The following is a 25,081-nucleotide window of genomic DNA, read 5'->3' on the forward strand; positions in this document are numbered from 1 at the left end:
GCGGCACGTTTTTTTCCCGAGAAAAAAGGTAACAGGTTGCAGTTCCAGCAGCAACGTAATGAACTTGTTTCTACGGTCGTTTGCGAAGGAGTTGCTTTTCCACACACCCTTTGTGTGGACTTTGATGGATGTCTGGAAAGATATTTAAAGAATCTCCGGCGACGAGACGAAACAAAGCATAAGAAGAGAAACAGAGGAGAGACTTTAAAAAAAAAAGGTAAGTTTCGGTTGGAACTGGATCTTCTCGAAGCGCCAGACGGGTCAACCAGACAGTCAGTGTGATTTAACGACAGTTATACGCTTTAGCAGGGATTTTATGTACTTTGTTCCTTTTTTAGACGAGTACATTAGAATACAATGATGCTATGTTTTTATTTATTTACAAGTTCAACTTGTTAGCTATTGAAAAGAGTAACTGAATTAGCCTTTTGGTGACTTATCAATTCTGTGAAGTGAAACAACCAACTTTAAACGGTTACGTTAAAGCTGGAAGAGTGATTATAACCGTATAATTGTAAAAGAGTTCGTTTTTAAAATGTAAGGAGTGTGAATATTCATTGTATTTGTACACACGAGGAGTATGGGGGAAAAAAAAAACAAACCTACGCACCTGTGCTTTTAGAGCAGCGGTTCTAACAATTAGGGTCGGGAACACACTGGGGGTCACAACTCAACAAGTGTGGGGTCTTAAGAATTTCAGAAAGTGGTAACTCTAGAAATGATCAAATAAAATGTGAAATAAACGGTGCTAAAAATGAGTAAAAACAATGAAGTGGCTCTTGATGCTGCATGTAATTTTGTTATACTGCCGTTTAATAAAGTGTTCACACAGCTACACTTCTGCCTATTTAAACAATAGATTATGTTTCTGCTCTGCATTTTATGGTCGACATGGTAAAAACTGCAATTGCTTAAAGGTGCCTTTAATTACACTAAACTACATATGTTCTGAAACGGCAATAAAAAGATAAAATAGTTACTGAGAAACTGCACTGCATTCTTATTTAGCCAATGATTAATGTGACAATATATCATTATATATTATATCAATATATCATTCAATAAACTGTTGTATAAGGGTTCCACTGAATGGTAGAACATGATTAAAACACAGTTTCATACAGTCAGTTTTACACTGGCCAATTTTTTACAACACTTTAAAATAATAAAATCAAAATCCTGTCAGACAAAAGTTTTCAACTTATTTTTATTCTTTCCTAAAGAACATCTGTGACAAAATTCAAGTGGCTTCACAGCTCTATATTGGTTTTATTTAACAGTTAAATGCCACTGGCACTTGGACTGTCTGCTGTTTTTTTTATATTTTGTGTCATTAAATGAAAACAGGTCATACAAGCAAATCTGAATTGAATTTAGACATTCAAGATGGGTAAGTCGAGATTGGGCTACTTTGTAATTAATGTTTGATCTTATTATTTTATAGTATTTTAAAAATGTTAATATGTTTTTGATGATTTTTTTAAAAAAATTCATTGTGTACCATTTTTAAAAGTAGCTTTAACCCCATTTTATTAAATGAAAGTAAAAAATACTACAGTAAAACCACCTGAAAGAGATTTTCTCTAGAATGTATTGAATTAGATGGTTAGAAAAAGAAGGATGGTGGAATAAATCTCAGAAGATTATAGTTCTGATGTAGGGAAGGGCTCACAAATTGGTGTCACACATTTCACTGAAAAAGCTTTTGATCCTGACACATTTTTTTTTTAATCCACACCTACTTTGGCACAAATCAAACTGGTCTAACATGACAAGCCGTAGATGCCGTTGAGTGTGTTTAAAGATCCCACAAATCAGCCTCTTGGTACAGAGGCACAAGTGTCAGGAATGTGAGGGAAGGGAGGGCCATACTTATGTGCTTCTAATATGGTGTCATTTGTGTACTGTGTGGCGACACTGAAGTCAGGCTTTGTCATGCCAATGAACTACTTTGGACTTGAAAAGAGGAATAAATGGACATTTGTGTGTGTGTGTGTGTGTGTGTGTGTGTGTGTGTGTGTGTGTGTGTGTGTGTGTGTGTGTGTGTGTGTGTGTGTGTATGTGAAAGAGGAGTAGTAACTAGTTTGGAGAGAGGACAAGGGTTTGGTTTTATGTCAAGGGTGTAATTGAGAAGAAGAATATCCCTCTGCAGTAAGTGGATAACTGTTCACTAGGAGCAGAGAGGGAGTTCTGTTACTTTTAACCAGTCGTTGACGTTTCAAGTCATTAATATTTCGCTCAGAAGAAAAAGGAAAACCACTTGGATAGGGTTTAGCTTTTATTTTGGTAGTTTTTCACCCGTTACAATGAAAGACTGTATTGGCTGTCTTTCTCTTTTTATGGTATGTGACCTGCTTTGCTCATTCCTCTGCAGAGATGCTACGTTTCTCGAAATCCTGGTAACAGAGTGATGAAATCGCAGAAAGTGAGGAAAGAAGAAAGCAGGTGTACTGCAGACGATATTGCCATTGCAATATTTACCAATATAATTGACATTGCAGGATTTTCTCAGTTTCTCAGCCTTAGCAAACACGAGCTTAAGTTATTGAGAAATTTCTCAACATAAAATCATAAGCATTCAGAACAAAACATGTGTTCATTAATATTTAGTTTTAATTAGAACATTGTAGTGGCTTTGTTATTCTAGTTTATGGTGGATCAAAGCGTTTAAGATTTCCAGACAAAATCTTGGATTAAGACTAAATATGTTGCTGTTAGAAAACCAGTGAATGCAGCACAATTAAAGGCATTTTTAAGTTTAAAGCTGTTGGAATTAAGAGTGTTAATTTACTGTGCTTTTGAAGCTACTCAGTTGACCAGCATTATCATGGCATTCATTTTGTTATCTTCGATGAAGCATCAGACTGATGATATGTGTTGGTGAAATATCTGATCCTTAATGGCTCAACTTTGCATCGGAACAAAAAATCCTGATCAGACGGGAGTAATCCCCATTCTACTCTGATTATTAAAAAAATAATCAGTGAAATTGGTGTGGGCTCAGTCGCATATGTTTGCCTCCATGACCTTTTACATGGTACAAATTAACACTTCAGTATGATAGTTTATAGATTTTTATTCTGCTCCAAATTTTGTTGAGTTGGATGTTGACATATCACCTTGATAATAAACTTTGGCACAATTAACATGCACAAAAATATGACAGACTGGTGAGAGAAAAATGAAAATGATGGATCAGAGGATTTATATTTTGACTGCATGTTTCAGCATCATTCGACACTCTGGGTCTCTCCTCTTGTTGACAGTCTTCCCCTTATTCTATTTTCCTTTCCCTCCTAATAGCAGGGTGGCTCCAATTCAATTTCCTGTCTGAGAATTAAATTAGCGATCAGAGGCAGAGATCATGTCAGCATAACTACAGGATAATGACTTGTAAGAGCTGAGCAAGCTGACCTGAAAACGCATACCTGTGTTTTGTGGGATCTTTAGTGTTATCGGTCAGTGATGGAGGATAAATGGAAATGGAAACAGACTTTGACGTTTATATCTTATTGCATTAAAGTTAAGTTTTTCAGTAACAGCAAAACAGACCTGGAATCGCTGCAAGAATGGACATAAATTAATATTTCTTTTAAGTGATGCTATGTTTGCTTTTGTTGTGATCTTGCTTTAAAATTTGAATGACCAAAGAGAAGTACATCATTAAACTTGCCAAAACATAAAATGAATGAAAATATTAAAGCATCAACCAGCCTTTTATTGGCCAATATATTTTTTTCTTTCAGGTCTGAACAACCCATTTAACATTTAAGAAGATTTTAAATGTTAAATCTTCATTCTGTCTGTAACACATAAAAAATAATTAATTTCTATAAATGAATGTAAGAAACATTGACAGAAGGAAAAAATGCTACAGATTCTATAATAAGGGCAGTAAAACACAAAGATCATCTTTATTTATCAAAATGTAAGTGCTTAATCTGAATCTTATTTTCTCAGAACAGAGTATCAAACAACATGCTGCTCTTTGATTCATTTACAGACCCAAAAATTGTTTGCCTTCCCAGTTTTGATGCATTCAGTGAGCAGGGGAAAAAACCTTTGTGTTGTATTTGACCTGCGGGTCTGTGGTCAGAGCCGATCAAGGAAATATAGTTGACTTCACTTACCCGTCAGTTGATTGGTCCATAACCAGCATGTTTTGTTTAGATGCTTTATGAAATGATTGATGGTGTTTCTAGTCATAATACTTAAAGCTAAGAAGCTGGACTGAAGGGTTGATGGTTATTCAGCAAGCAGTGATCAGTTGTTTCCTAAATTTCTTTTAAAAATAAATAAAACTTTAACAGTGGAGTTTGGGGATAGAGAAGTTATTGAAGGCAGCTCTTTGAAATTGGACCAGAGAGGGAAGGGTCTGAAGAGGGGCAGTTCTTTGCATTCTCAAAATCGCTGCCCTTGTTTTCCGCCCCACATCAGACGGACAATGGGATGAGTTGCCCTGGCACCGTCCCCATCCCCATGAACTGGATTTCATTTTTCCTCTGACACATAAAAAGTGAAACTAATGGAAAAGGCACAATGGATCAAATATTTAGATGGTAACAGCAACTTCAGCTCCAACTCCACATTCCCCACTTGCTGATCAGGCTTGTCACCATCAGCGTGTGATTGATTGAATGTCGCATGAAGCACTTTGGAGTTCTATGAACTTTATAAAGCGCTACACAAATAAAGACCGTTCACCATTTTCCACATTCCTGTAAGTCGATCCTATTTCCGTCAACCTATGCTATTCTTTACTTTTTACATAATACGTGTGTGAAACGATGTCAAACAGGTATGCCTGGGTTCTGTGTAAATCTCACTGGGTCACAGACCTCATGCATGACTTCACATATTTCTTTTGACACAACGCTTCCTCCGGTTTGGAGGCTGGGAAAACTGCACAAACTGCTCTATCCTGACAATTGAATCCTCCTACAGATAATTCCCATGCAACTCTAATATCCTCGAAACCTGTTTGTGTCATCTTTAATGACAGCACAAGCGCCATCTTCACGTTCTTCCTCTTTCATTTGTTGCTATTGCGCAAAAAGCAAGGGCTCTCCCTTTTGGCTAGCTTGTACATTTTCTTGAAGTGGACTAAAGCATTCTTTGTAAGAAAAAAAAGGCTTTTTTTTTTCTTAAAGAAACCCCCCAAAGGGTCTCCTGAACAAGATATCCTTTGTTTAGAGGTTGAATTGATGTTTCAGTGCGAGGCAGGGTTATGTTTTTGATGCTTGCTTTTACAGTCGGTCCCTCTGTGTGAATGGGAGGGAGGGTTGCTCACTCACTGTATCAGCTTGGCTGGATTTTATCGCACGAAGCGCTGATAAGAGAAGAAAAGTTGGCTGTTTTTTGTCTTTCAGCTCACCCTCCCTCTCTTTTTCCCTGCCCACTTTCTGTCTCTCAGACCCTGAGTTATGAAGTGCGATGGAAGGAGAGTGGTAGCTAGGTTAGGAGGGAGTGTTTTTGTTACGTAGTCGCAATTATCAACCGTAGCTTTGCAACGTTGGATCTTGTATTGTTACAGAACACAGGGCATTATTATGAGACGATACTTGGAATGCTTAATTCACTACTTTTAGTGAGTAGAACTGAAAAGCATTGCCAGGCATTATTAGCGTGTTGAGTTGAGCCAGTCAAATACGGCACCTGTCTGCCTTCTGGCTGTTCAGTGTTGGAAAAGGAGTTCACCCTGATATGAGCCACAGAAACTTCCTAAAGTTTTTGTGTTGCTCCTCTCAAAGGGAGCGTCGTGTCTGGGTGTGTGCTTTCAGGTTAATGACTAATAGGGAGCAACAGGAACAAAGTTCACACAGACAGTCAAGGCTCAGAAACTGTCTGTGTCTGTAAATCTCTCCCACTCATCCGTACCTGCTTTATACCAGGAGAAGTAAATATGTGTTCATTTTATACAAAGTGTTATATTTGTAGTTGAGAGTTCTAGGATCTTAAATTGTCTCTTGAGTTCTTGAGCGGCTGAAAGTATTCAGATGGGAAGCAGCGATGTGAAAGTAAAACTTTATCATGCCATTTTGTGGTAGGATGTCGAGGTGGAGAGTCTGTAGGAGGCTCACGGCTTCAGCTCAGTCTACCTGGCTAGGAGTCTATCACTGCCTCTCAAAGACAAACGTGTTTCTGAAAGATAAAGCTTATCCATTGTCAAATTGGTTACTTTACTAAACCAGTTACAGTAACTTAAAAAAGTATTGGAACTCCTTGAACTCTACAGCCACAAACTATCATATTTTATGTGACAGACTTTAACAAACTAGGACGCATAAGGATTCGGAGTTCCTTAAACCCGAACGGTTTCATTTGGAGGCGTTTTAGGATTTTTCTCAATCAGATGTAGCTCAAGGTCAGCCAGATTGGATGCAGCGTGTTCTCTAGTTTTACCACAGAATTTAAATTCAATTTAGGTCTAAGCTTTAACTGGGTCATTCTAACACATAAATGTCATTTGATTTACACCAGTCTATTGTAGCTTTGGCTCTTTTAGTGTTGCTGTCCTACTGGAATGTGAACCTTCACCCCAGGCTCAAATATTCTCAAGCCTTTTAACAGTTTTTTTTGTCATTATTGGTCCATATTTACCTCCATTCATCAACTCTGATTAGCTTCCATATCCCTGTCAAAGAAAGGCAACCCTGCAGCATGATGCCGCCAATAGCATGTCACTGTGAAGATTGTGTCTTTACTGTGTTGTGCGTTGTTGGTCTTCCTACACTCATAAAGTGTTGCATGTTGGCCAAAGTTTCATTTTTCAAGCAACATCTTTCAATAATTTGGGCTTGTGGCAAACTGTCAACGGGACTTCTTATGGATTTCTTTCAACATGACACTCTTCCATAAAACCTCACTAAAATGTTCGGCCTTATGTGAAAACCATCTACCTTTCTGCTTCTCCTTCACAGTTATGTGCTACTTTGTGTTGATCTTTCATATAAAATTGTATTTCAATGCAGTGAAATATATGATTGTAATGTGACAAGTTGTCAAAATGTTCATACTTTTACACAATAATGCTGTCATTAAAATTTCAAACAATACAGCTTTTAATTGTAGTTTTTCTACTATGAATATATTATGAAACAAAGAAAAAACTACGAAACAAAAAAAGGCCTTTAATTGTCGTATCTGTTTTTTTTTCCTTTAGTTTTGAAAAGTCTGACCTTCCTGGCCAACCTTGTATCATTTCTCTGTTCTTTGTTTCTTTGGAACATTTTTGCTTATTCATCCTGCTAAATGATCCTGCTTATTTAAGGTGTGTGCGCACATTTTTTCTCCTTTCTGGGAAAAATATGTGCATCATCATCATCATCATATGATGATGATATCATCTGATGTACACTGTCTGAATTTCTCAGAAAGTGTTTAATTCAGCCACAAACTATGCAAATGGCAAACTTTGCTATCCATGTAAAAAAACAAAAACATTTTGTCTTTATCTCCCTGGAACATTCAAATCAGAAAGCTGAAATCTAATGTGGATTTCACATTAGAAATCCACATTAGATCCACCAGACATCACGGTCTAGAAGTCAGCAGGATCTGCTTTTCAACAGAGGAGGACTACATTGAGAGTCTCATGCAAAATAATGTTCAAAAAAAAAGATTGTGTCATGATCTTTTTTTTCCTTTTAGCTTAAACGATTCATGTGGCTTGCGAATCAGTTCATTTACAACTTGAACTGTTCATTTTAAGAGTCAAATAATTCACTTTTCAGATGTCTGCTATACTACTACATTGGTGTGCGTTTGGAAAAATGTTATGAGATACTGTGAACAAAAATCTTGTTTCCAATCTTTTGTACAATCAAAGACGGTTTAAAACTGTAACGGTTGGGGTCATGTTTAGAATATTTCTTTAAATAATAATAAAAGCTGTAAACCAGTTTGAAAATGTCTGATATTCCATCACTTTTCTCATCGGGTTAAAATGTTGTCTTAAAAAAACGAGCTCTTTTCATAATTTGTATAATTTTGTTTTAATGTAAGAAAACAAAAAAAATCTAGTCAAGTGCTTTAAGTTTATGTTGCTTCATTTCTGACTTTCTGTTTTAGCTGTGGAAGAAAACTGGTTTCATTTTATTATCTAAACTATGTATTTTAAATGATTGGCTGAAATTCTAAAATGATTTCCTCACATCCTTTTTCATAATTGCAAGGATTCTTTAACTTGGAATTGCATTAAAAATAGACATTGTCTTCCATAGACTGATGGCTCCTCTAAAAACAAATCTTGTCTCTGTTGAATTTTACCCAACAACCTCCATTCGTCTACGTATGGTTTGCGTTTCCTCTTTTTGTGCTTTCCTGCAGTAGAAGGTCGTCTGCAGTATTTTTTTGCGGCCTGATGTCACAGTGTGACATCATCCTCACTGTTTACAAAACACTATTGTTCACCAGTAAACATGCACTTTCTTATCATTAGTTCAGGTTAAGATCTCTTGTGGAGATGGCCCTTAAATAATTTTAGCAAAGCGAATGTTTCTGCTTTATAGTCAGCAGTTAAAAAATATGTCTTTATTTGGAGAAGCATTGATCAGAAATCTGTCACAGATTTCTGATATCTGTTTTATTTTAATTTTTTTAGAACTTTGACCTGCTAAGGCTGATTTTCTCTTTAAGAAAATCAGCCTTTCTTAAGGCTGAATTAACAACATAATTCAGAATATTTATTCATATTATTTCTTCAGTAAATGGTTATTAATTATTTAGAGATGATATCTGAGAGCAGTTCATGTAACATGATCTTTTCTATTATTAACGATAAAGTAATTGGAATTGAAATTTGAAAATTGTCCTTAGCATCCTGTATTAGCAAATAGTATTATGAAGACCTCTGTGTTCCCTTTTAGGGTGTAGACTCTCAGATTTCCAAAAATATTGCAAACATTTCAAATGTGATTTTTCCCACAACAAAAGTTGGAAGTATGAATGGATGAAACGGAGCATCTGTTTGGGGGCCGATCAAGCTAAATTATTGTCAATAGAGGATTTTTTTTATCCATTTCCAGCCTCTTAAGTTTTTTTGTTTGTTTGTTGTTTTTTTTATAACCAAATCAGATTTTTCTTCCTTTTCTTTTTTGTAGTATGAGCACACGGTCCTGGCAGAAGGACAGAAGGCAACCGACGGACTACAATGCCCAGGTCCGCGTCAGCAACAATCTCGGTGACTCTGGGGAAGGGCTGCCCAAGCAGAGGCCCAAACCTCAGAGCACCTCCAAATATGGCGTAGCGGTCAGGGTGCAGGGCATCGCCGGACAGCCGTACGTGGTCCTGAAGGATGGACAGAGGGGAGACTCGTACGGGGTCCAGCTCAGGACCGACTACTCCTCTGGCTACGGCAGCCTTCCCCGGAGGAAAGAGAAGACAGAGGTTCAAGCAGAGAGGGGCGCTTCTGGGGGAGCGGGAGGCCAGCTGGGACCGCTCCGCCGGGTTCAGTCTCACGGCTCACTGCTAGACACGGATGGAGGCGGCAGTAGTGAGGATTTTCAGCTATCTAGACCCCCTGGGGATGGGAAGTCTGGTAGTTATGGGAATTTGGATGGAGGGATTGGAGTGAGGAGAGGCAGAGAGGAGGTGTGGGGTACCAGTGACAGAGGAAGGGTTGCAGAAAGCACTATGTGGGATCGTTCTCACCAGACAGGCTCTAACAGGTCATTGGAATCGGTTAGGAACAATGATTCGTACCCTGACCCTCGCCAGCAGGCAAACGTGCCTCCCCCCTATCAGAGACAGACTCCTGTCAACAGACCGGTTGCCAGGTATGACGGTGCAGCACCTGGAAACCAACATAGAGGACTTGCACCTACTCAACAGCATACAAGAGCTACGTCTCCTCTCCTCCACCCCAAACCTTACACCTCACCCCCATCCTCAGCTCACAGCGGCATGGTACACGGCCAGGCTCCGGGCTCCAGAGTCGCTGGACTCTCAGCCAATCAATGGACCTCAGAGGAGCCCCGAGACGTGGATCGGACCGAGTCGCAGGTAAGAACCCAGCTGTGTTCTGGCCGGGCATCACAGCAGGCTTTTCTGTGAGCTATACACAAAACAAAGCATGCAACATTGCAAGGGTAGTTTTCTGATCTATGTCTTAAGGTGACCCCTGACCTTTTGCTGGACCAGGTTCAGAGTGCTGAGATAAGTTCTGAGGAGGACCAGGTGATGAGGACTGTGTACAACATCCTGAGACAGGGGTACAGACCTCCACATACCTGTAGATCACATTAGACTGATCTGATCAGAGTGTTGAAGTTAACTTGTCCCTTTTTACGTTCCTTAGTTCTTCTGAGAGTGATGATGTCATCAGACACAAAGTCAGGAGTATTTTTCTGAATTTTCAGAGCATAATGGTTTGTTCTTCCTGAAACGACAATATTTTTTATGGGTTTTTTTAGGAATTATCCCTCCTAGTGTTCAATGCAGAGAATGGTTACAGTTCTGTCTCCTTTACTCTTTCTCTGGGCAGCCTAAGGAAAGCCCTCGGGAGGAGTGGATAAGAGAAAAAAGGGAGTTGGAGACAAAAGTGGCTCAACTGCAGACTGCCCTGCGCGAAGAAAGGAGGGTAAGTGGAACAGAGAGAAAAATGTGAAAAGGTTTCGGAGGTTTCTTGTGACCTTCAGGCACAAGGTACGACTTGTCCTGGTTCTTCCTACTTTCTTTCTACCAGACCAAAGTTGGGATATTCTCAGCTTAGTATAGTTTCGGTCATGTTAGGTTGTTCATTAATTTGACGAATTTAATTCTGTATTTCATATACTCTGTATTTAGGGTGGGCCTATAATACAACATACAATAGGTATTTTTTTATTAGGATTTATATATGATTTACTTTACACCACTCATATGAACTGACAGGAAAAGCATACATATAAATGTAAATATTTATACTAGGAGAAATGTAACATGTTGCAGAGAAATTGCACCTATTTTGGTGCAATTTGGATGCAATCCATCCGTCTAAACATTATTTAGGATGTTTGACGACAGTTCTTGACAGAACCGGTTCAGTTCTATTATACTGCTTGGTATCCTTGCAAAAACCTGGCTTTTAAGTTCCCATGTCCAACATATAGTTGAGTTCAGGGTCAAACAAACTTTCAACCATCTACTCTAAAATGCCACCATCAGACAAGTGGAAATTGGTTATGAATTTCAAGAAATGCCGCTGCTGAAGCTGAATTAAAGAAAAAGGCCACATTTAAGACGAGACTGAATTTTCCAGCTGTCCACGTGAACAAGCTGCATGGCCTCTGTTGAAAAAGTTTCAGTCAGACAAGAGAGAGATTGAGCTCTTTGTATTATCTTCCTTGAAAAATAATTGAATACATGTAAACATCTGATCAGATTTTTATGGTTCCTTAAATGCGTGCTGGACTTTATGAGGATTTCCAGTAGTTTTTGCATTTTGGATTATATAAAGAGTTTTTCATCAAGGGCTTGGCATTCATAGAGCAACTTGGCTCTAATAATATGGCTCACTTCCAGTCCAACACTCATTTTAAGCTGCCTGGTCATGAGAAGCGGGTTCGCCTATTGTTTAGCTTGCCTAAGAAGAGGAAAGAGTTTCCAGTGTTCTTCAGCTGTTTAACTAATCTAACCAGAAGGGCTAATGGGGTTTCTGTGGGAGGGTGTTTCAGATTAATCCTTAGATTAATCCTTAAAGCCTTTCAGGCTTTGTCAGAGATGTACACAAATACTCACAAAAAAAAATCCATCTTCAATAATGACTCATTATACATTGGTTTAAAGTAGCTTAGAAATCCTAAGTTCAAATAGCTCTTAATAACTTGAGCTCTTCTGCATATTGATTATTGGGTAAAAGCAAACCTGCCGAAGCGTTTCCTAAAAGCCAGTTGTTTATTCAGCCAGCACCGCCTGACGCCTCGTGTTTCAGCGCTCTTATTTATTTATCGCGTCTGCTTGTGTGCAGGACTCGGCCAGCAATTCTGACCCCGCTCTGAAAGCCGAGCTCGAGTCGTGTCTGGATGAAAATCTGCAGCTCCAGGAGCTTCTGGACCGGAAGAAGAAGGAGCTAAGCGAAACACAATCAGAGTGAGGATACAGAATCACACACACACACACGCATACTCACATGAGGGCTTAATGCCACTGGTTGGGTCATGACTCAACACAGTTTAATGAAACAAGGAGTTATTGTTGCTTATTTGCACCACATACAAAACAGTCTGTTTTTTCTATTGAAAGAATATAAGTGGGACTTTGTTTTTGTTGCAGGCTGACTCATCTGCGCATGGACAGAGAGAAAGCAGAAAGTCGGGTGAGAGAGATGGAGGACCACCTGGCGGAGCTTCAAGATGAGCTACGAAGAGAAAACGGCAGCAAGACGGTACAACGTTGTCCTTCAGGGGGATTCTTGTGAAAAGACACATTTACTAAAAACCCCTGTCTGTACTCACTGTAGCCTTACTGTTTATAGGACCTGATGTCTAGTCAAGCACAGCTGATGGAGCTCTCCCAGCTGAAGCACAAGCTGGAGGAGACACTCAGACAACGAGAGAGGGAGCTCACCGCTCTGAAAGGCGCTCTGAAGGAAGAGGTGGCATCACACGACCGAGAGATCGAGGCGCTGCGAGAGCAGTACAGCGCTGACATGGAGAAGCTGCGCAGCAGCATGGAGCAGGTGTCCCAGGTGTGCTGAGCGCACCGCAGCCACTTAGACACGGAGCCAAAATGTTGAGAGCAACCCTGAGTGGCGACAAGCTAGCTGAATGACCACAGGGGTATTGAGGTCAATAATAGTGTGTAGGCACAACCTGGAAGATTCCCACATTTTGTCCTGATAAAATGCAAAACTTGAGTGGATTTTATTTGGACTTTATTAGGGGGAGAAAGTAGGACATCGTTTTTCAGTGGAAGGAAAGTTTTACATGGTTTTGAAATTTGCTTTGCCAGCAAAGCAAATTTGCTGGCAAAGCAAATTTGCTTTTCCCCAATAAAGCGGGGAAAAGTGTGTCCCCGCTTTATTGTGATGCACATAAATATACCCTGTAACAAATTGTGTCTAAAAGTTACTTAATTTGTATTCTCAAACCTCAGAGGTTTGTTAGAGAACATTGGTGAACAAACGGCTTGATGAAGACCAAAGAACACGTCTAGACGTTTGTCCTACAAAGTATAACTGTTCTTTAACCTCTCAGCAAATGTAATTTTTAGCTAAAACATGTAAGGATAGTCTAGAGCCAGGAGTCCATTTGACAGCAACTTTATTAGATTTTAATTAAGGTTGATGAAGGATGGAGATAACAGCTACCTGACTGTGGTCTAAGTATTTAAGAACATGTATTAAATCATCAAATAATTTGAGCTTGAAAAAGTGATTGACGTGACATACATTTATATTTATGTTTTTTGCATCTGAGTGGTGTAACATATTAAACTAGACTGAGCTTGACTATCGTTAAGGCCAAGGACTCACTTAACTATATTGGCCCATGTCATTACTGACGTTATTTGATATGGCTCAAAAAGTGGCTTGTTTGGTTGCATGTAATCTGAGTTTAAACAGAAATATATGTGGAGCATCACATTCAATCTGTTCTTTCTTCTTCTGCCCTCTGCCAAAGTCTCACGCAGGGATCGAGGCCGAGCGGCTGCGCGTGAACTCGTCCGTCCGCACCTTGCAGCAGCAGCTGGAGGACTGCAGAGACGAGAGCAACCACTGGATGGAGCAGTTTCACTCCACCAGAGACGAGCTTCGAAGCACCAAACAAGAGTGAGTTAAGCCAAGAGCTCAGATGGTTCGCAAAGTTTCTCCTCGGGACTCTTCACCTGCACATGGGTTTTCCATGCTTTTTTTCACTTTCGTTTCTACTAATGTGTTTCTTTTTTTTTTCTTTTTTCCCCTCTCTCATTCTTCCTGGTCACTGCTTCTTCCTGTCTTTGTCAGAGAGCCGCCCAGCAACCCTGAAACACAGTGAGGGTCACGTATTTCACAGCGTTTATGTGTTGACATGTGGAAGTTTAGATTTGGCTAACTGTGCTAACAGCTTTCTCACCATTGTGTTAAGACTATCCACACACAGCGTCATTCATTCATGATGCTTTAGCTTAACCATAGGGTCCGTGATGACCAAATACAAATTAAAGATCATTATTATTTTAGGACAAGTGGGGTTATGATTATTTCCTGAAGTTATTTATTAAAATCTGTGACCTCCTATGTTAGCAGAGACATTAAAACACAGGAGTGGTGTGGATAGTCTGCGTTTAGTGAAAACATAATGTGTTCCTGTGAATACATCTCTTTGATGTGATAACTCGAGCTGCAGCATTTATTTGCTCATTAACTAAACCGAATCGAATTCATGATTTTCACCCATTCAATCCAGCAGCTTCTGATGAGGTGATTAAACGGTTCTTAAAATAACAGTACACGGTGCGATGTTTTGTGATTGGTTGCTTTTGAACATTTTTCAGGCTTCTGCAAATCCGTCTGGAGAAAGAGGAATCTGAGGATGAGTTGAAGGAGCTGCAGGAGAGAATGAGCGCAGTGAAGCAGCAGACAGCAGACTCCAGCCAGTCAGAGGCTCTCAACCAGGTGCAGTATGTTTACTGGCATTACTCCAGGGCTCCTGGGAGCTCTTAGAGCTTTTTCAGTTTAAAATTTTCAATTTTATAAAACGGGATCCAAACAAGGCCCAATTTTAAAGCAGGGTCCTTATGAAGTCTGGAAAACTTGAAAACTATGTTGTTTGATTTCTTCCTTCCCTTCTTTTCTCCCTTTGTTGTCTCCTTATTTACCTAGCTTCTTTCTTGACTGTCTTCTTTCCGTCTTTTCATCCTTCCTCCATCACTTCCTTCCTTGCCTTGTCGTTCTTTTCTCAGGTCTTTCTTCCCTCGCTTTGTTCTTTTGTTTTTCCTTCCTTCAGATGTTTCTATAAAAGTCTTACCTTCCGCTCTTGTGTCCCACTTTCCCTTGTACTTGTCTTTTCTTTTGTCCTTTTTTGCTTTCATCACTACAGTCTCTATTTTTACAGATTCCATATTTAAAGCATTAGAAGTTTAGAAATGCCTCTTGTAAATTCATAGTGAATTTTTGCATTTTAAATTTTAAAATGGGCCTAAACGAAACGGAGAACTCCAACTCCACATTAGATTCAAAGTTCTTCATTCTTTCTTCTTAAACACTCTTTGCTGTTGGTTGTATTATCATTCCACCCTAAAAGAAAAGTTCAAATGCATCATTAAAAACACTGAATTAATCTGACACTCCTGCCAATGTTTGGTATATGTAAACTTCTGACCTACAGCGTAATGACCTGTACAGGAAGTGTAATCATCAGATTGTATAAACTAAATGTGTGCAGGAGCTCCAGCGGTGCAGCGCTGATCTGCACAAGACCAGGTTAGATCTGGAGAAGCAGAGGACTGAGTACGACAAGAAGGTCCTGGAAACCATTTCCCTGAAAAAGTCTCACCAGAACCAGGAGGCAGAGCTAAAGTATGAGATCGACAGGCTGAAGGACCAGTTACAGAGGGCCAAAGATGACTGTGTAAAGGCACAAGAGAAAAATAAACAGGTCAGTTCACTCTCATCGAAAAATTATACTAAGATATTAAGCTTTGCACCTGGAAAACAACTTATTCTCTTTTTTTTTTTTTGTCCTCCTCCAAATAGCTCCCGAGCCCAGCAACCATCTCGGAGCTGGAGCAGAAGCTCAGTGATGCTCAAAGAGAAGCCAGCCAGCTTAAAGCGAAACTCTCTGCAACCGAGGAAGAACTGGAAACTGCTAGAATGGGTTTGAGTAAAGCTCAGATGGACTTTAACTCCCTCCAAGACGCTCAGAAGGATCAGGAGGCGGCTAAGACCCGGCTCAAAGAGAAACTCTCACGATTAGAGGTGAAGCTGAAACATTATCCTACTCAGAGACGCTCTAAAACCATCAGACATAGAAGAATAACTGATCTGCTCTGTGATGTACTCAGGCTCAGCTTCAGAGCAACGCGACCGAGAGCTCTGAGGCGGAGCTCGCCCTGCACTCCGAGGTCAGGAGCCTCCGATCCGAGCTGGATGAGGGGAAGAGAAAAGCTTCCAGACTGAGCCAGGAACACCGTGAACTCGGCCTGCGTCTGGAGGACACGGAGAGGGACAGAGAGATGCTCAAGCAGACAATCACCCAGCTGGAGGACAGCAAACGGCAGCAGGAGAAAGCCATGGAGAAACTCAACAAAGAAGTACGAGAGACTGATTTCACAGTTCATCCTCGCTTCTTAGAAGGAAATGGTTCAATAAGTTCAGTCCATTTATATGCATTTCTCACACTTTTCTCTGTCTCTCTCAGTACGAGTCTCTGAATGTGACCTCAAAAGAAGAGATCCAGGCTCTGAAGGGTCAGCTGGAGGAGCAGAGAGAGCGAACACGAAAGGAGGTGCACGAGGCACACCGTCATGGAAACGACACAAAATCCGAGCTGGAACGAAACCAACAAAGCTTAAGGCGACTGGAGGAAGAAGTATGAAGCTGTTCAAATTGTTTTCACTTATAAATGTTTTAAGGATCAATTTTTTTTTGTTGGGGATGAATGGCTGACATACAGTAACCTTTGTGCAATTTAGAATACCATTTAAATATGAAGTTATTTCAATAATTTAGTTTAAAAAAAATAAAACGCGTCATAAAGATTCATTGTACAGAGTGGTGTTGTTCCAGGGATCAAGCTCATCATTGGTATGCATATTCCTGGACAGTTGAGTGGAAGAAAAAAAGCAGTGTGGCACTTGGAATGAATCTATGAGTTGCACTTTTTAAGCTGCATTTCTAAAAAAAATGAATTTATGCAGTAACTAATTCATAAGACAACACAGTATAACACATGGGTATTTTATCTGTTTAACTAGATGTTGCGACAAAAGAAGGAGCTTCAACTTTCGTGCGAAGAGAGGGACAACCACCAGCTGGACAAGGAGCTCCTCACCAACAGACTGCGCCACCTAGAGGGAGAGGTAGAGGCCAGCAAAAACAGCCTTAATGAGAAAACGCGCGAGATTCGCATCCTGGAGGTACGACGCTCACTTTTAGTGTCTGTTCTAGAACAATAATACAGAAACTGGGCACAAATGTGGTGTTGGGTGACAACGTTTCATAGAGAGCTTGCTGACATCTTCTTCCTTCCACCAGGACAAGCTGAAGCGTGTGGAGTTGGAGCTGGAGGAGGAGAAAAGCTCCGTGGAGATGCTGACGGACCGAGTGTCCAGGAGCAGAGACCAGATCGACCAGCTCCGCTCTGAGCTCATGCAGGAGAGATCCTCCAAACAGGACCTGGAGCTGGACAAGAACGCCATGGAGAGACACGTACGTCCACCTGCTTTAGCAATGAGGAGTAATACAGTACAGTGAAACGGCAGTCATGCCCCTTGGAACATTTTCACATTTGTTAGGTCGTAAAGGTTGTAGTGTTCAGTATTTGTTTATTCTTAACACTTGTCCCAATTCAAATAAGCAAGAAAGAAAGCAGGAAGTAAAATGCGTGTGATTTTTGTGTGTCGGCAGCTGAAGGAGCTGAGGAACCGCGTGGCTGAGATGGAGGGTCAGTCGCGCTCGTCAGCGGGAGTTTCCCAGCTGGAGAACAAGATCCAGGAGCTGGAGGACCGTCTGCGAGCCGAGGAGAGGTGAGCGCAACATGCAGAGAAAAACGTGCCTTATTCTTGTGTAAAAAAAGTAAGATTAAAATTTTTTTAGCAACAGACACTAATCCAAGAGAATGGCAAGTGTGAGAAGTTGGTTAGCTTTTATTTAAATTTTTTTCTCTATAATAAAGAGAGAAGAACACCATTTTGTCGTCACAACGTCGACTGGAGAGGAAGCTAAAAGAGCTCAACATGACGCTGGACGAGGAGAGACAGACGCACACCGAACAGAGAGATCAGGTATAATCACGGTGATGAAATCGGTGTTTGACACGCCGGAACACCCTGCAGCAGATTTAAGACTTGACGCGTGTTGCAGCTCACCCTGAGGGTGAAGGCGCTGAAGCGGCAGGTGGACGAGGGAGAGACGGAGCTGGAGAGGATCGAGACTCTGAGGAGGAAAGCCCAGAGAGACATGGAGGAGCAAACGGAACTGAAGGACGCTCTGCAGGCCAGAGTCACCGCTCTGGAAGCAGAGCTCAAGTGAGTTTTTTCTTTTTTGGGTTTGTTACACACTTTGTGCAGCTGAGATCATCATAGCTGTTTTTCTGAGTCACTAGCAGAAGAACAGAGTCTCCTCCTTCTCTTTACATCACGAGACGAATAAAACCGCTCGTAAAAATGACACCAATCAGATCGGTCGGCTGTGACGCGTACACGGAGGCTTGCACAACCTCCCTGGAATGCCCTATTTACTTTATTAGGCTGAAGTTGTACATTACTCATTTACTACAGGCAAGATTACTTCACAAACATGCTGGCAAAAAAACGGAGTGACACGTTGTTACTTTAACCAGCCAGCGGATGGCGCTCTGCTCTCCAGAATGCGTTGACTGTCTGTGTAGACCAAGTAAAAGAACCCTTCATAATGTTTTAAGCCGAACATTTAAAAATGACCCATTGCTGTCTGTGTCTGACAGGAGGAAAACTCAAGCATCGATGAGGCCGGCTTTGGATTCGTCCGCCCTCAGCTCAGACGACGACGACGACAGCCTGTACGACCCGTCCACCATCACCTCGTTCCTCACCGAGAGCAACCTCCAGACCAGCTCCTGCTGAGGATCAACTTCTGGGTTAGAACAGATCAAGAGGTTCTGCTGAGAACTATAACTAAAAAGGAGGCTTGTGTAGACTGGGGGAAAAGCTAAAGGGGAACGGTAAACACAGCAGACAATGAGGGCGAGCGGCAAGGAGCTTAACGACTCATTGTAGAGCTGAACATGGGGACTGATTTTTCCACACCAGCATGAATGTAAGGAAACACCACATCCCCACCATTTAAAGGAACTTCCCCCTCCTTCTCATGCACACAATACATGACCCAACTCAAGGTACTGCCGAAACAGACTTTACTGCACCTTTTGGAACAAATTCAGAGTCTGATCATTTCAGAACTGCTTCACTTTGAGAAGCTCAGCTCTGTTTTTTTTTTTTTTCTTTCTTTCTTTACTACCACTAAAAAGTTATTTTCTGTAACAGTTTCCCGTGCAGATGTCTTCAGATCAAATCTGGCTAAATTATATAGACGTAACCACAGCAGCAGTGGATCAAACAGCCGTAAGCTTTTAGTTTATATTTGAAAAAGAGGCAAACCATCAGACCGTAGAGATTGTTCGTCAGAAGCTTCACAGCTTTCTGCAGCTGCAGAGATCATTATCCATGATGAAGTTATGAGATTCCTGTGCTGTGAACACCAAGAAAAACCACAACAGATTATTTGATTATTTGAACAGAACAATATAATATAATAAAGCAGAAAAGGACCAAATGTGACTTTTTACTGTTGATTATTAGTTTATTATTTTGAGTTTGGTGGAAAAAACTTGAACAGAAAGTATGGAATAAAGGCCCATTAAATGAATAGTTTTTATGTGTTTTTTGAGTGCAAAAAATGCTTAGTTTTCCAGACTTTTATCCTTTTTCTATTTTCTAACGGTGTAGCCAGTTGATTTTTCATTGATTCAAATTTGTATTATGTCCTCCATCTTTGATTTTTCACATCACATTTTGGGTTTACAGTTTTGTCTGTGAGTCTCGGTGTTTAATTTGTTGATTGAATGCCTTCAGGATCCATAAAAAGCAACTTTTTAGGATCAGATTGAGCTGGACTTTTATTTTTTAGTCTTGGTCTCAAAACAAAGTGATAAACAAATATATATATTTTTTTAACAAGCAGAATAAAGGGGCCAAAGCTCACTTGCATCGCGTTTAGATAATCTGCATTTAATGTAGCTTACTTCACTCCTTTTTTACAAGTGGATTTATTGTAGTTAAGATGCCTAAAAAGGCAGTGAAGTGGGCCTGTAACACACTATGAAGGCTTTTGTTTCATTATTTGTTCTCAAATGTCCACAATGTCCTAAAACTCTGGGCCAAAACCCCCCCCAGAAATTTGAGTCTTTTTTTTTTTTTTATCACTTTTTCTTTTTTTTTTTGCTGTTCTGCTCTTTATAAAGAAAGACTGATTATAACACACCTTTATGAGCCGGCCAGTCAAGTCAGCTGCTTTGCAGAAATGACACTTGTAAAAGAGTTTTAAAACTGTCTCTATAACGGCAGTGCCTGTGGACTGTCCCTCAGCTTCCACTTCCCTTTTGACAGCCAAACAAATGTTCTTTGTAAGTGAAAGAAAGCCGACCTTCCTTCAGCCAGCTGACCAGCTGCACGCAGCAGAGGCTTTACACCACAGGAACGGCACGATCGGGAATTGATGCCGTTTTAAAATCGTAATTTTTTTGTAAAACCTGAGTTTGCTGATCCCTGTAACTGCACCTTGCCTTTTTTGTTTTCTCAGCGTTTCTTCACCAGTAGTTAGCTCGGCGTCATAAACGAGGTGGTACCAGTCAGAGTCCATCATCGTTTTACTTTGAAGGGATTAATACTGTAATACTTGTGATTGTGACACACTATTCCACAGCAGAGGAGTTTATGTACACTTCTTTCCTATTAACCTAATCGAATATAATAAATTTATAAAATCACATTTGAATGAGCTGCTGCATTTTGTTCACTGAGACGAGTAACATGTTGTTTGTATAAATGCTTTTCAGTAAAACAAAAAAAAAAATAAAGCCTATTATTTTTAGGATAGTTGGGAATAAGAATTTACTCCACATTTCCATCTTAATCTGCACAAAATACTGATAATCTAATCTCTACCAGAATTTTGTGGAGAAACGAGAAGTACTGCTTGGTGTTATATTGTACTGTTGTATAATCGTGTAAATGTGTAAGAATTGCCCTGCAGTCGTTTAGGTTGAACCAACCTGGTGCGTCTTTGTTTGCCGACCTTGAGTCGGTTTGCAGCTCAAAGTGAGGCACTGTTGTTGGAAACCACTTTCATTGGATTCAAATCTAATTAAAGTATTTTTTTTTCTCTTGCAATAGAAAATAAAGGCCAAAACATTCTTCTGCCAGGTATTTATAAAGACGGCCTAATTACTATGCATTTCTTTGTATTAAGTCAGTGAAACTTGTATTTACTGTCAATTTATTACAATGCCTTTCAATTCTGAAAAAAAAAATTCAATGTTTGTGTATTGTTTTTTTTGTTTTTTTTTTGTTTACACTTTAAGTGATTGGCTTCAGATAAATAAAACGCAATGTTTATGTGTGTATTTTCGGTTTATGTGGAAAATGGTACTTAACAATTTGTTCTGTGCAAAAGAATGAAACAATTCTGATTTGTACTGTAATTTACTTACTGTACTTAACAAAATAGATATTTTAGTTTTCTGTTATCTGTTAATTTAGCTACAATAAATATGTTAAATTAACACATTCTCTTTTGTTTCAGAGCGCACACACACGCTCAGACCTCTTTTTTGTATTATTATTTCAAACAATAACTCTCTGCCAGCTACGATACGAGTGACCTTTGAAAGGTTTACCGTCATGTTTCAGCACATTTCTCAGGAAGATGGATGACTTCTGCGGAAGAGATTGTAGTCAGACTGTCAACAAAAGACGTGTCAGGACTACTTCAGAAGAAACGGTTTGTCACATTGCTTTGTGCAAAAGCCAAAAAACACTGCAGCAACTTATCATGTGATAAAAACAAAAAGGAAACGATAAGCTTTTAGGGAATTAAAGTGAAGCATGCCAACACTGGAAAGGGATCTGCTCTTCAGAGGACATGGATAATGAAACGGAGCATGTTTGTGTTCTGACAGCATTTTTCGTTCTCGTTGTTTTGAGCAACGACGTTCATGGCCTTAAATGACTGTTGGGCTGCAAACAGGAACATTAATTTGTCAATAAGATTCAAATTCACACAATTAAATGAGTCTCAATGAGCAATAAACCTACGTCCTATACCCTATGGGAGTGAGGGAGTTCAGGTATCGGCCCCATTGAATGTTTAGTTAATAGAGGTCATTATGCTTTTATGGAAGAGTTTTAAAAGGGATATTCAGAAATTACCATGTGAACATAAGCATGTCTTCACGAGGATACAGATTGTAAAAGAATTTTTAAAAATGTAATAAGTTTTAAGCCCAAATTACACGGTTTGAGTTTTATTCAGACCGTCAGCAGTTCTCCTAAAATAACTTACTGGAAGTTAGTCCCATCATTTACTGAACAAAAAAAAGAAACAAATGTTATAAAAACTCAGACTGTTCGGGGAAGTGAGATTGAAACTAGGCATTCTCAAGTCAACCCTGATAAATTTAATACTGATGCATTTCAGTAGTCGTAACTACTTTACATTTTGAAGATGGTTAAGCGCATACACACATTTTGTTATTATTAATGACTTCCATAGGGTATAAATATGATTTGTGGCCGAGGCCCTTTTCTCACAGCCAGTTCTCTAAAAGACCTTTTAATTTTCCTTTTTAAATCCTGTAAAACACTTTGTATTGCCTTGTTGCTGAAAATGTGCTATATAAACAAAATTACCTTTACCTTTTTACCTTTGAAGTGGAAAACAGGAGAAAATACACTCCAGTTGAGGCAGATGTGTATGAAGTCTGCAATAACTAAAGGGGTAAAAACAGTAAGAATGATGACGAGATGATATCACAGCAAGGAGGAAAATCTCTGCAGGCATCCTATTGTATATAATAAACATCTGTGATGTGTGAGCTCTCTCTAGGTTATTTTTCTGTCTTGACATTAACAGCTGCTGAATTGTTATGGTTTCATCATGGCAACAACAACATCTTTGTCAATGCAACCTTCTTTTCCTGACGAGGTGAGACAGTAAAATGACGACTCCCCGGTGGAGAAAAACAAACCTTTTTTTTTTTTAAACTGGCAGAACGTGAACAGCAGTGATGTGGGAAAACTTGCTCTGTGATACAAGCTAAAGCTGCAGATAAAGAAGTAACTTGAAGATATGACATGCTTGAATGGTCCTGCTTGAAGGCATCACAAATAAAATTGCCGGTAAATAAACCTGAAAACTATGAAGTTCCCAGGAATGTTGCGTGACTCGAACACGACTGAATGCTTTGAAGGTATTTTACGGACAATAACGGCATGGCATGACTTCCTTATCCAAAAGCAGATGAGAAATATTTCTGAGCAACCAGTGGGAGATTGGGTTTACAGAAGCTACAAGATAGTGGGACAAAAATATTTGAATTGTAACTAAATAATAGCTTTACAGAGAGCTCTAAAATCCAGACTCAGACTGGCATTGCTGCAGAAGCAACAAATGTCACAATGTTGGGGTTGTTTTTGTCTTATCTATTGTTGCAAAACTGTTATTGTTCATCATGCAGGGCAGGAAGACAGATCATACATACCAATGTCAGTGAATAGTTCCCTGAAAACCTCAATTTTCTTTGTTGTTTGAGTTCTAAATATTGGTGAGAACATATTAACTAATATTTTTAACCAAGTATACAAAAGATTGTGTTTGCTGAGAGTGTGTAAACAAGGAATGTATTATACGTTTCTAAGTGGGTAATTTTCCAGACCGTGTTTACATATAAGGGGTCCAGAGACATGGACTCAAAAACAGGATTTACTTTTTTCTTTCTTCACAGAGGGAAACATCTTCCTCTGCCTCTCGGCTGAAATGTTTCAGACTAACTGACGGTTTTATTTCTTGACCCAGCAACTTTACAGCCCCAAAAGACTTCAGTGATTTCTAAAAAGAACTGACTGCAAGTTTGAATTTGTTTTTCTACAATCCAAACTGGTTCAAAAACATTTAGGCTCAAATGTACTTTCAATCCAGTTTTAGGTTAATTGTTCCTTTGCAACCACACAACTTACCTTCAGCATATCTTATTAATTAATCCCCTGGACAAGAAAGAAAACATCTGGAAAAGAAATTCACAGACAATAATGTGGCTATTTTTGCCTAAAGTTAAGAGTATTTTTTATACAGTCAAGGTGAGACTGTGAAACAATATTAACAGTCAAACACGGTGGTGGCAGCGTCATGCTCCAGAGCAGGGGCGTCAAACTCATTTTCATTTTGGGTCTTATCGAAAATCTGAATGTTCTTAAAGGGCCGGTTGTGCCGGAATGAAGTGACAAAACCGTTTAGACTGTTAAAATATCAATAAATAAATGTTCTTCCAGGATTTTGTGATTGTTTTTTTTTTTTAATCAAAATTACAGATTTTGTGGTGCCAATTTAGAAATGTTTGTAAGACATTTTTACAATATATGCGCTATTGTATGATGTTAAATATGACTTTCTATTACTCGCCGAATCAATTACGGACTACAACTTATCAAGTAAGGCTGAGGCAACAGTCACTTAAACTGAAATTTGTTGATTTTGTGTGAGTTTTGGAGTTTTGTGAAAATCTGGAAGGTAATTTGGAGTCTAAAGGGTCACATAAAAAGCTACGGTGGGCCAGATTTGGCCCCCGTGCCTTGAGTTTGACACATGCGCTCTAGAGTTATTCCTAAATCATTGTTAAACTCAATCTTCCAGCAGGATAATGATCCCAAAATGCTCATAAAAGCAGATAAAACAGAATTAAACAAACTTAAATGATCTCAACCCCGTTGAATATTTATAGACCATGCTTAAGCTGCCACTGCGTCTGATACCAATCAACATAAACAAGCTACCGATTCTCTGAGGCATATAGTTTGTCTCAGAGACTTTTAGTCCAGATATTAGAGGGGTTCTGTGGCAGAGAGAAGTCAGTACAGTAGATGACAGATGGATCGTACGTTGCTGTCAGGAGCTCTGTGGGCCAAAGCACGTCTGGAATGTGCAGTGTCAGCGTGAAAACACCTTCAGAGGATTTTTTTGTTTTTGTTTTTCACCACTGTAAGATGTTTCTGTGACACCAGATGTGATTTTATGTAACAAATGTTGACATAACGCAGTGTAACATCAGAATGATCTTTTTGAAGTTTGCGCTCTTATTCTTAAACACAAAACATTTCCATCAGGTGAGGAATTTGTTTGAAAAGCGATGAAAAGTCGGCACCCTGAAGC

The 25,081-nt window shown here is 39.6% G+C and overlaps 1 protein-coding gene across 3 annotated transcripts; it reads left to right on the top strand.

The window, feature by feature from the left end:
* On the top strand, nt 1–21,440 carry cgna (cingulin a). 3 transcript variants are annotated; one of them, XM_081597370.1, is made up of 21 exons: nt 1–217; nt 9,102–10,002; nt 10,114–10,211; nt 10,298–10,367; nt 10,484–10,579; nt 11,948–12,069; nt 12,253–12,364; nt 12,455–12,667; nt 13,602–13,750; nt 13,925–13,951; nt 14,455–14,575; nt 15,345–15,557; nt 15,656–15,877; nt 15,964–16,212; nt 16,320–16,490; nt 16,876–17,037; nt 17,156–17,329; nt 17,528–17,646; nt 17,796–17,904; nt 17,984–18,147; nt 18,585–21,440. In XM_081597370.1, the coding sequence occupies exons 2-21, from the start codon at nt 9,103–9,105 to the stop codon at nt 18,721–18,723; spliced, it is 3,630 nt and encodes a 1,209-aa protein (XP_081453496.1). In that variant the 5' UTR covers nt 1–217; nt 9,102; the 3' UTR covers nt 18,724–21,440. The 3 variants fall into 3 exon arrangements, with proteins under 3 accessions (XP_081453496.1, XP_081453497.1, XP_008429924.1); XM_081597371.1 differs by having other exon boundaries at nt 10,141–10,211; XM_008431702.2 differs by lacking the exon at nt 13,925–13,951 and having other exon boundaries at nt 2–217.
* Nucleotides 21,441–25,081: the final 3,641 nt, after the last annotated feature.

This window comes from Poecilia reticulata, chromosome 16 (assembly GCF_904066995.2).
Source record: "Poecilia reticulata chromosome 16, P_reticulata-male-v2, whole genome shotgun sequence".
Taxonomy (NCBI): Eukaryota; Metazoa; Chordata; class Actinopteri; order Cyprinodontiformes; family Poeciliidae; genus Poecilia; species Poecilia reticulata.

Coding starts and splice junctions, on each gene's coding strand:
- cgna (XM_081597370.1), top strand. CDS start 9,103: ATGAGCACACGGTCCTGGCAGAAGGACAGAAGGCAACCGACGGACTAC. Junction 10,003..10,113: donor TGGATCGGACCGAGTCGCAG/GTAAGAACCCAG, acceptor CTATGTCTTAAG/GTGACCCCTGACCTTTTGCT. Junction 10,580..11,947: donor CCCTGCGCGAAGAAAGGAGG/GTAAGTGGAACA, acceptor GCTTGTGTGCAG/GACTCGGCCAGCAATTCTGA.